Consider the following 12,347-nt stretch of genomic DNA (forward strand, 5'->3'; position numbering starts at 1 on the left):
ACAGAACTTCCAGAGTGTGGGACTCTCCAACTTCGCTTTTAACTCCCAAGTGACCTTGACTCATGATTCCTATATTTACATCACAGCTGTAGCCCAGAATTCAGCTGGTTTGCGGGGAATTTCTTATTCAGATAAAGTTCTGGTAGACCTTACCCCTCCAAAAATAGAAGAAGTCCTGGATGGTGATTTATTAGGTATATATTAGACTACAGAAGAAAAACAGTTACCATATTCAAATTATGGAACCACCTGAACTGAAGGCTCTATTCTGATCAAATTTGTCTGTTGTTGTCTTTCTTGTTCTTGTCATAAACTTTCCACATTTTCATCTTCTTCTCCAGAAAAAACTACCAATTTCAACCAAACTGAATGCAGGTTATCTTTGTATAAAGGGGATTTAGGTTTGTTCGTATGAAGGGCCACACCCTCTTTAAAGGGGAATTAATCAAGAAATAAATTGGATTGGGTAATTTAAAACTCTTCTCCGCAAGAACCACTGGGCCATAAAAGATGAATCTGCTTGCTGGTGTATATTCAAATTTGTTAAAGTCATGACCCCTGAGGGTGAGGGTAGAATGGAGCCAAACAAGGTTTTTATTAGCTCTACTGGTCAGAGACCAGAAGAGCTTATGCGATAGTAATGCGTCCGGCGTCCGTCCGTCTGTCCGTCTGTCTGTCTGTCTGTCTGTCTGTCTGTCTGTAAACAATTTTTCAAAATGCTACTCCTCCTACAGTTTTGATCTGATTTCAATATTACTTGGCATATAAGTAGACTACACTAAGATACATAATTCTGTGTATCGGTTTTTGATTTCCACGAACGGTGTTGGCGTTGTTACTAAAAATAGAAATTTCTGTGAAATTCTTTCAAAATGCTACTCCTCCTACAGTTTAGGTCTGATTTCAATATAACTTAGCAAACAAGTAAACTACACTAAGATACATAATTCTGTGTATCGGTTTTTGATTTCAACGAACGGTGTTGGCGTTGTTACTAAAAATAGAAATTTCTATGAAATTCTTTCAAAATGCTACTCCTCCTACAGTTTTGGTTTGATTTCAATATAACTTGGCACACAAGTAGACTACACTAAGTTACATAATTCTGTGTATCGGTTTTTGATTTCGACGAACGGTGTTGGCGTTGTTACTAAAAATAGAAATTTCTGTAAAATTCTTTCAAAATGCTACTCCTCCTACAGTTTTGGTCTGAATGCAATATAACTTGGCACACAAGTAAACTACACTAAGATACATTATTCTGTGTATCGGATTTTGATTTCGACGAACGATGTTGGCGTTGTTACTAAAAATAGAAATTTCTGTGAAATTCTTTCAAAATGCTACTCCTCCTACAGTTTTGGTCTGATTTCAATATAACTTGGCATACAAGTAGACTACACTAAGGTACATAATTCTTTTTATCAGTTTTTGACTTCAATGAACATTTTTACCTTGGTTAATAAAGATAGCAATTTCTGTTACTCTCAAAATGCTACTTCAAATACAGTTTTAGTCTGATTATAATATAATGTGGCATGCAAGTAGATTACACTAAGAACATAAAGAAACTAATTCAAGGATCATTATTCTCTTTTTTGCTAGTGTAAGTTTCAATTCCCAACTGCTTAAGTACTTTCCTCTTCCTTTGCTATAAGTACAAACCAGGAGACTTCTGGTTAATTTCGATGAACGGTGTTGCCTTGGTTACTAAAAATAGAAATTTCTGTGAAATTCTTTCAAAATGCTACTCCTTCTACAGTTTTAGTCTGATTTCAATATAAATTGGCACACAAGTAGACTACAATAAGATACATAATTCTGTGTAACAGTTTTTGATTTCGATGAACGGTGTTCCTTGGTTACTAAAAATAGAAATTTCTTTGAAATTCTTTCAAAATGCTACTCCTTCTACAGTTTTAGTCTGATTTCAATATAACTTGGCACACAAGTAGACTACAATAAGATACATAATTCTGTGTATCGGTTTTTGATTTCGATGAACAGTGTTGCCATGGTTACTAAAAATAGAAATTTCTGTGAAATTCTTTCAAAATGCTACTCCAAATACAATTTTAGTCTGATTATAATATAAATGTGGAATGCAAGTAGACTGCACTAAGAACATAAAGAGACTTAAGGTAGATCGCGGGTTTGCTGACGTCACAATAGGATTCGACGTAAAAGATTACTACGTTTACAGTATCAAACTACAAACAAGCAAAAACTATTTCCATCAGTATGCGTTATAAAATAAAACAAACATAAAAGCTTCTTTTGTCTGTAAAAATATTTATTTATGTGTAATAAGAAATTAAGGATTAATCAATAATTTTGTTCTCATATATATTTGAAGATTTGTTTTAACTTTTCAGCACTGCTTGAGTTAATCAAGAAAACAAATAACATGACTCTGTATTTCGATCATTGAAAAAAAGTGTGACAATTTCTAATAGGTAAATTATGACAATGTTTACATAAACATTTATTATCAATCAATTAAAAATTGAAAATACGGATAAAACATGTTTTATTTTCAGTGAATTGTTAATTACATTGTGATTTTGAGACGTATGAAAATAGTGACGTCGCACTAACGTTATATAATGTCTTAATGAAATTATATACGTTTGTTACCAATTTGTAAAACTTTAAAGTTTTTTTGCGAGAAAATGAGCGAGAACACATATTAATTTTTTTTAATAGATCGATTCTAAATTTATCTCGCATTCATTTTGTTGAGTAATATTAAATTCGTCTGTGCCGTTTTCATATTATGAGCATGGTTTTGAAATGCGTTTACTGACGAGAAAGGCGCATTTACTATATATATTTCATTGTAATAGCGTCACCTGTTCTCATCAACATTAGTGCCTTTGAAATACAATAACAATATAACCTCGCAGACGAATCTCAAACAAATTTCAGAAAGTAAAATTTGAAACGAGAGGATTATGCTGACAGATTTTCAGAGTATGTTTTCAGGCAGACAGTAAACCTGCGATCTACCTTAATCAAGGATCATTATTCTATTTATTGCTGTTGAAAAGTTTCAATTTTCAACTGCTTAAGTACTTTTCTCTTCCTTTGCTATAAGTACAAACCAGTAGAGCTTCAGTCTCGACAGAGACTTCTGGTTAAGAATATACATGTATAGTGAAAATCTTTTAAAGTCTTCATCTTTTATAGAACAGAAAAGCCATGGTTAATCATTTTTATATGGAGGCATTCTCAGTTTAAGTTTAATCAGATCATGATATCTCTGTGTAGGATGGGACTTTGGGTAAAGCAGGAATCCACAATGTATTAACTTAATTTTATTTAGGAATATTTAAGGGGAAAATCTGCTAATAAACAACAGAAGAGTTAAAGTTACTCAGGTAAGCAGTGTGGGACAAGGGCTTCTTGATTTGGTATCTTGTCACCTGTACAATGTTCATTATTATTATTTATTATGAGAAAAAAGTTAGCAGTGGAGAATGGATTTATTTGATTGCAGGAGAAGACCTTGATGCTTGGAAGGAGAACACAGTGTATGTCAACTGGAAAGTTACTGATGATGAATCTGGTCTGGACTACTGTGAATGGGCTATAGGTAATGATAGAGCAGAGGGAAAGAAAATTGAGCATTGCTTTAAATACAGAAAACCCCAAAAAGGGCAAAAATTTCCCCAAGAAAGTAAATGTGGTTAGACATGTATACTGAGATTATGTAGGATTTATTTATGAAAATGTACAGACAAATTAAAAGCAGAAACAGATGGATTCAAAGATTTTGAACAAAAAAGTGTTTGAATTTAAAATATTACTCATTGTTTTTTTCCCATAGGATATCAACCAAAGGGCATTGAAGTACAAAGCTTTGAGAAAATTAAGATTGATGATAGAAAATCTTATAAGGATTTTGATCCAAGTGTACTTCAGGGGAAGACTGTATACTCTACAATACAATGTCAGAACAAGGCAGGACTACTGTTCAGTTTATCCTCAGACGGAGTGACCATTTTTGACCAGCCCCCATCCATGGCTTCCGCTGTGATACAGACACGGCCATTGTCAGTGACAGAGTACCCAGCTATGGATTATTATCAGAGTGTCGACAATAATCTGAGGATTGTATGGAGTGGAGTGCTAGACAAGATTGGAGTACAACAGTACAAGGTATGTGTCTTAAGATAACAATCAGTACAGGTTCAAATGTAGAATGCACATAAGTTAATAAGTTTACTTCCCACTATTATTCCGTCTTGTGTTTTAGGACAGAGATCTGCATAATGGTCATATGTGTATCTTTGCATAGTACATGCTTTTTTAGGTCACCTGAGTAAACTCAGGTGACCTATTGCTATCCGTTTTCGTCTGTCGTCGTTCGTAAACTTTTGAACATTTTCAGCTTCTCCTCTGGAACCACTGAACCAATTTCAACCAAATTTGGCACAAAGCATCTATGGGTAATGGGGAACAAAAATTGTGAATTTCATGATCCCTTCCCCCCTGGGGCCTGAGGGGTGGGGCCAAAACCACTAAAATTAATGCAATCTTTAAAAATCTTCTTCTTTACTCCGGGACATCAAGCAGTCAAACTGTTTGCATGATTGTAATCAGCATTGAGTCCTCTACCAAAATTGTGAAATTCATGGCCCTGGGGTCAGGGGTTCTAGTGCTAGGGCAGGGCTAAATAAGTATATAGTGAAAATGCATTATTTCTTTGAAAATCTTCTTCTCTGCTCCTGGGTATTAAATAAACCAACTAAGTAGATAGTTATGATGAGCAAGAGTGCCTCTACCAAAATTGTGAATTTTATGACCCAGGGTCAGGAGTTCTGGTGTTAGGGCGGGGCTCTATTGATTATATGTATACAGTGAAAATACATGATTTCTTTGAAAATCTTCTTCTCTGCCCCTGGGTATTAAATAAACTAACTAAGTGCATAGTTATGATGAGCAAGAGTGCCTCTATCAAAATTGTGAATTTTATGGCCTCAGGATTAAGGGTTCTGGTGTTGGGGGGGGGGGGGGGGGGGCTCTATAGATCATATAGTAAAAATACATGAATTCTTTGAAAATCTTCTTCTCTGCTCCTAGGTATTAAATAAACTAACTAAGTGCATAGTTATGACGAGCATGAGTGCCTCTACCAAAATTGTGAATTTTATGGCCCCAGGGTCAAGAGTTCTGGTGTTAGGGGGGGGGCTCTATTGATTATATAGTGTGAATACACGAATTCTTTGAAAATCTTCTTCTATGCTCCTAGGTATTAAAAAACTAACTAAGTGCATAGTTAAGATGAGCAAGAGTGCTTTTACCAATATTGTGAATTTTATGGTCCCAGGGTCAGGGGTTCTGGTGTTAGGGCGGGGCTCTATAGATTTTATAGTAAAAATACATGAAATTTTGAAAATCTTCTTCTCTGCTCCTAGGTATTAAATAAACTAACTAAGTGCATAGTTATTATGAGCAAGAGTGCTTTTACCAAAATTGAGAATTTTATGGTCCCAGGGTCAGGGGTTCTGGTGTTGGGGGGGGGGGTGCTCTATTGATTATATAGTGCAAATACATTAAATCTTTGAAAATTTTCTTCTCTGTCTCTGGGTATGAAGCAGATGAACTACCTATATAGTTATGATGAGGAAGGGCCCTAATCTTGCAGAATTGTGAATTTCAAGGCCCCAGGGTCAGGGGTGGGGGTGGGGCTCTACTTATATACTGAAAATGAATTAATTGTTTGAAATCTGCTACTTTGTATTTATAAAACATTTATTTATTTTTTGATAGGCAATTTTAAGGGTGCCTTTTTAAAATTTGTGCAATGTGTGGACCTAGGGTCAGGGGTTTATTTCACAGTGTTAGGGGCACTGCTGATTATTGCTGAATATTACTGATTAGTTGGAATGCATTTTTGTTCCCCTACCTTGCGTATGGGTATTCAGTACCCCTGCAAGGTGATCATGAATAATTCATGAATTTCCTTGAATTTTTCATGAATTTTATTCATGAAATGTTCATGAAACGTTCATGAAGATCCTATGAACTTCTTATCGGACATTTTCAAATCAAATTATAAACCAAGCTAAGCAACTGCTAAGTGTATTGTTATGATGATCAATGGTTCCTCTTTCAAAATTGTGAATGCCATATAGCATCTGGCTTAAAACGTGAATCAAATTCAATAACTGGAAAGTTGTTGCAGAATGCTCAGGTGACCTATAAGGCCGGTGGGCCTCTTGTTTTTAAATGAAAGCTGTCTTATTTTTTTAAATTTGAAAAAAAAATGTGGGCCATTCCTATTACAATTAATTTAACTGGACATGAAATACTACATGTAATTCAAACATTCTTGAGAACAAGTAAAGTGGTATGCATGGACCAGTCAGTGATAAAGAAATGAAGCTCAAACAACCATGAATTTCTGACAATGCTCCTCTGGTTATTTATCTAAACCTAGATATTTTCAACAAAGGCAATTAAAGACCACGTAAGAGAAGGAGGAAAGTATTGCCAGGTTAACTTGTGAGGGTATATAGAAGATAAAAGTAACTAAAATGTTAAATATTCTCATTTTAGATATCTGTGAACAGCAACAAGTACAATCTGGATGGTATGGGGCTTACATTTTCTGATGCTCAAGATGTGCTCTTTACCAGCGTCAGCAATGTTGACCTTGGTCAAGGACAAACAAATGTTACTCTTCAGGCTATAAACAAACTCCTGGAGCGCAGCGTCCCTCTACATTATAACCTGACTGTGGTCACGGACAAGCCCATCAAACATGGTAAGTGTTAAAGTCTCCTCCATATTTATTGAGGCTTTATAATCCTATTCACCCAATGTGCAAAGGGGGTGAAATTTCATTGTGATTTATTTATATAAATTCCCTCCAAGATGAGTGAGAATGAGTAAATTAGGGAATAACTATCTTGTAATTTGGTATTTGCGACCATTAATGCTGATTTAATGGTTGCAAACTGAGTTTTACAGGCGACACATAAGCGGAACTGGTAAAACGGATTAGAAGATCAGTTATTCCCATTCTAATGCATTCCATGCATTTTGTTTGTTGTTTACTTATGTTGTTGAGTTTCGTGATATAAAATACATAACGGCACTAGAATGCATTTTCAATTACCCTCTTTGGGCTTGTCAAAATGTGTCTGATCCATAATTCTAAATCTCAATACATGAAAGGTCCATAAATATTGTTTATGACGTACTGTAGGGTGCGTTTGCTCTTGACTTATCTTTTGCGCAAATTTAATATACCTTCTTACCCATCTTGAAAAATATAGGTCAGAGTGTATCAAAAACAAAAATATTTTAATGATGGCCTCAGGAATAAAAAGTTTGTTGTTCATTTGAAAAAAAATTAATTCAGATTTGATTACTTTTCCTTTTCCTAAGCATTTTTATTTCTGTGTATATGAATCTGCTTACCACAAAAAAAATGAAAATTAGCAAAATAAGCAAAAGCACTAGAAAAACATTCCCTTTCTTTATAGCTTCCAAACAACTCTCATTAAGCTGGCACGATGGAAACAAAGAATTTATTGTATCATGGGATGGGATATTTACCTCCGATCATCCGCTGAGGTTTGAAGTATCAGCTGGAACTGCTCTGGGTGGGGGTAACGTCATACAGTGGCAGGAGACCCGTGCCAAAAGTATTACATTTGGACTTCCTGACTCGGTGACCGGTACCTCCGGACTCAAGGTCTACATGATTGTGCGTGCCATAGCTGCTGGTGGGGACTACACTGATATACTAGGAACCATCAACTTACCTGCCTAATTAAGGCACAATTCAGATTCAACATTCTTTTTTGAAAGTTTTGAAAAATTTATCAGAAATTACATTATTATAATCTGTACAAGGTATACAAGATATCACATTTATTTTTTATCCCTTTTTTTTGGTTACATATTTCTTATATGTTATTTTTTTATGCCCCCTTAGTTGAAAATTCAGGGGTATGTAGTTTTTTTACTGCCCGTCCGTCCATCTACATGTATCTAGCTGATGAGCATGAATTAAGTCAAAATATCAAACATTACTTAACAAATAGTGTCCATTTTAACTACACATAGACCACATAAATGATGCAATTCTCCATGCATTTATTTTTAGGTCACCTGAGTAAACTCAGGTGACCTATTGCCATCTGTTTTCGTCCGTCGTCGTGCGTCGTGCGTTGTGCGTTAACATTTGAACATTTTCAGCTTCTTCTCTGCAACCACTGAACCAGTTTGAACCAAATTTAGCACAAAGCATCTATGGGTGAAGGGGAACAAAAATTGTGAATTTCATGATCCCTGCCCCCCTGGGGCCTGAGGGGTGTGGCCAAAACCACTAAAATTAGTGCAATCTTTGAAAATCTTCTTCTTTACTCCTGGACATCAAGCAGTCAAACTGTTTGCATGATAGTAATTAGCATTGAGTCCTTTACCAAAATTGTGAAATTCATGGCCCCTGGGCTCAGAGTTCAGGCTCAAGGGTGGGGTCAAGGTTGGCTGTTTGAATGTTGAAAATGCATAATTTATTATATCTTTTCCTTCAAACTCTCAAATTTCAAGAAGGGTAAATGTTTTATGATTATATTTAACAATGAGTTCTCCACTAAAATTGTGAAATCTATGGCCCCTTAAGGTTCAGGGTTTGATCTTGTCCCAGGGTCGGACTAATTGAAATGTAACTTTGTAAATAACTTTGTAATAAATGAAAATGTAATTAAAAAATTGAAATAATTTTTCTGTATTTTGATGTGAAAGCAGTAAAATGTTGGCATGAATTGCCTTCAACACTGTGGAATGTATGACTCCTCGGTTTTGGGTTCAGGCCCCAGGGCAGGGCTACATGTAAGTCAAAATATGCACTGTTTTGGATTTTTAAGGAGCATTTTCGTCACAATGTAAAATAAAATTATATTTAACAAATGTTTATGTGATGTTTTATGTTTTTAAACAATATCTTTTATTCATTCACGGAAGGAAGAAAACAATTGTAATTTTTTATTGCGACAGTTTGGCCTAATCAACCCGGTGTTTAGGCCTACCATTAGAAGAGTGTTGGTAAAATGGGTAGGCGAACCCGAACAGGAGCAAATAGAATAACTGGGTCTGGCAGTGATTTTTACATAATTACATAATTTTTCTCTTAATACTTTGTCAACATGGAAATCAGATTTTGTTTCTTATAGGTTTATTTGTATTTGTTACAGATAAAATTTGGAAATTGAAAAATTGCGGTCAGCCCCGGTTTTTAATTTTACCCCGGCCCGGGTTTGCCAACCCATTTTACCAACACTCCACGAACTTCCACGCATGCGTATAAGCGATCGTCTGGAGGAAGCTTCGAAGAATTGTTTGATTGTCCTGAACATTTACAAAATTTACGTTTTTTACAGGTCTAGGTTTAGCATTACGAACGGTGGGTTTGAGTGTTACGGTTTTTAAGGTTACATAGTATGGAATATTACGTGCTTTTTCGAATACATCGCATTTTTTTGTTATCCATTATATTCGTTTTAGCTTTGTTATGCATTATGACGGAGAAGCTGCAGCACCAAAGGAAACGTTCGTTCGAACGGTGTTGAATTTGCATTTTATGTCGAGTAATAAATCATGTGCATAGATGTTAAATATTATTTGTTATTTGTACGTATTTTGTATTAAATATAGATTGTTAAGGTTAAATCTTTAATTCAATATTGTTCCAAGATTTTTTATTGGCAACGGTAAGTTTCGCCCCCATTGACGATTCGTACAGAGATTTCATAAGTAAATGGTTCATTGTTATATTTGTGTGTATAATCATAATTTACATATTAAGTATTAGATGGAATGTTCTATCGTTTACCAGGTCCTACAAGGGTTTGTCACCAGACATCGGAAGATTATTTTAAATAGTTTAGTTGTTTTGATTAAACTACTCGAAAAAGATGTTTGTTATATTTTCAGTTTATTCTTGAAGTTTGTATTTATCAATTCATTTATTCCGGCATTATCCTGTTATTAGCATCGCGGTGCTAATAATTTTTGACGTTGTTGACGTTATTGACGTTAACAAATTATAACTGTTCGAGCTTAAAATTAAATAAAAAAATCTTTAAACAACAATATTAATGCTTATTCCGTTAATTCCTACTCCCTACAATATCTACCATCGGCTCCATACATAATACGAACAGAGGAACGAAAGACAACTCTACATGGGAATCGGTTACTTCCGTGATATTTTAAGAAATTACCTCATTCTCAATGGCAACTGAACTATGGTAATAAAAATAATGCATTAAATAAGGAAATCTTTAAACAACAATATTAATGCTTATTCCGTTAATTCCTACTCTCTACAATATCTACCATCAGCTCCATACATAATACAACGGGATAAATAGGATTCTGAAATATGCACTTTATTCCGTTATGAATAATTTTAGATAAATATATAACGGACTAAATGTCTTCATATAACTATCTAATTTCAAAATATATAATTTATTCCGTTATAAATAAATTTCTATAACGGAATAAATGTCTTCATAACTGAACTATGGTAATAAAAATAATGCATTAAATAAGGAAATCTTTAAACAACAATATTAATGCTTATTCCGTTAATTCCTACTCTCTACAATATCTACCATCAGCTCCATACATAATACAACGGGATAAATAGGATTCTGAAATATGCACTTTATTCCGTTATGAATAATTTTAGATAAATATATAACGGACTAAATGTCTTCATATAACTATCTAATTTCAAAATATATAATTTATTCCGTTATAAATAAATTTCTATAACGGAATAAATGTCTTCATAAAAAAAAGGAAAATTAAAAAAATTCAATACATGCACTTTATTCCGTTATCTAATTTGCGATAAATGTATATAGGAAATGTCTTAATGACAAAAAATGTAGAAATTCAATATATACACTTTATTCCGTTATAAATCTGCCGAGATAAATGTATCACGGAATAAATGTCTATAAACCCAATTATCAAAATTCAGCATACACTTTATTCCGTTTTCATTTTTTCTGTGGTAAGGTTACTTTTAACGGAATATATGAATCGGATATCTTTTTTATTTCAATGTACAGTGTATACAAGAATAGGTTAGGAAGTAAAGTCTTTTGTTTATAAGTTGCGTGACAGTGTAAAGAAATCCTACACCTTTATACAAACCTTATGCAGACGTTGAATATTGAATGATCTACCTTTGAGGATCTTATAATCTTGATATTTGGAAACGCCGTCTCTCTATATATACTCCTGTTATTAGCATCGCGGTGCGAATTAGTTTTCAGGTATTTAAATGTCCCTCGTCTCTCTAGTATATATACTCCTGTTATTGGCATCGCGATGCTAATTAGTTTGGAGGTATTTTGTTCATTAAAACGTGTCATTTTAAGAGTGATCCCCCCAAAAAAGCCAAGCCCCATTTTTTTCTGATGGTATCCCCCAAAGAAACCCTTTTCCCGGGAATACTTCCCTTTGTGGAGCTTATAATCTTGATATTTGGAAACGTCGTCTCTCTATATATACTCCTGTTATTAGCATCGCGGTGCGAATTAGTTTTCAGGTATTTAAATGTCCCTCGTCTCTCTAGTATATACTCCTGTTATTGGCATCGCGATGCTAATTAGTTTGGATGTATTTTGTTCATTAAAACGTGTCATTTTAAGAGTGATCCCCCCAAAAAAGCCAAGCCCCATTTTTTTCTGATGGTATCCCCCAAAGAAACCCTTTTCCCGGGAATACTTCCCTTTGTGGAGCTTATAATCTTGATATTTGGAAACGCCGTCTCTCTATATATACTCCTGTTATTGGCATCGCGATGCTAATTAGTTTGGATGTATTTTGTTCATTAAAACGTGTCATTTTAAGAGTGATCCCCCCCAAAAAGCCAAGCCCCATTTTTTCTGATGGTATCCCCCAAAGAAACCCTTTTCCCGGGAATACTTCCCTTTGTGGAGCTTATAATCTTGATATTTGGAAACGCCGTCTCTCTATATATACTCCTGTTATTAGCATCGCGGTGCGAATTAGTTTTCAGGTATTTAAATGTCCCTCGTCTCTCTATATATACTCCTGTTATTGGCATCGCGATGCTAATTAGTTTGGATGTATTTTGTTCATTAAAACGTGTAATTTTAGAGTGATCCCCCCAAAAAAGCCAAGCCCCATTTTTTTCTGATAGTATCCCCCAAAGAAACCCTTTTCCCGGGAATACTTCCCTTTGTGGAGCTTATAATCTTGATATTTGGAAACGCCGTCTCTCTATATATACTCCTGTTATTGGCATCGCGATGCTAATTAGTTTGGAGGTATTTTGTTCATTAAAA

The 12,347-nt window shown here is 34.6% G+C and overlaps 1 protein-coding gene across 1 annotated transcript; it reads left to right on the forward strand.

Annotated features, from left to right (window-relative positions):
- Positions 1-6: 6 nt before the first annotated feature.
- LOC134278015 (uncharacterized) lies at positions 7-8,131 on the forward strand. Its single transcript, XM_062760316.1, has 5 exons — positions 7-194; positions 3,500-3,595; positions 3,830-4,161; positions 6,565-6,772; positions 7,497-8,131. The coding sequence occupies exons 3-5, from the start codon at positions 4,024-4,026 to the stop codon at positions 7,784-7,786; spliced, it is 636 nt and encodes a 211-aa protein (XP_062616300.1). The 5' UTR covers positions 7-194; positions 3,500-3,595; positions 3,830-4,023; the 3' UTR covers positions 7,787-8,131.
- Positions 8,132-12,347: the final 4,216 nt, after the last annotated feature.

The sequence above is a fragment of the Saccostrea cucullata genome, unplaced genomic scaffold (genome assembly GCF_032062105.1).
Source record: "Saccostrea cucullata isolate Sc308-1 unplaced genomic scaffold, CSIRO_AGI_Scuc_v1 ctg458, whole genome shotgun sequence".
Classification (NCBI taxonomy): Eukaryota; Metazoa; Mollusca; class Bivalvia; order Ostreida; family Ostreidae; genus Saccostrea; species Saccostrea cuccullata.

Excerpts from the sequence above, each read along its gene's own strand:
- LOC134278015 (XM_062760316.1), top strand. The coding sequence starts at position 4,024 with ATGGCTTCCGCTGTGATACAGACACGGCCATTGTCAGTGACAGAGTAC. Across the intron at positions 4,162-6,564 it reads TTGGAGTACAACAGTACAAG|ATATCTGTGAACAGCAACAA; the intron begins GTATGTGTCTTA and ends TTCTCATTTTAG. Across the intron at positions 6,773-7,496 it reads GGACAAGCCCATCAAACATG|CTTCCAAACAACTCTCATTA; the intron begins GTAAGTGTTAAA and ends CTTTCTTTATAG.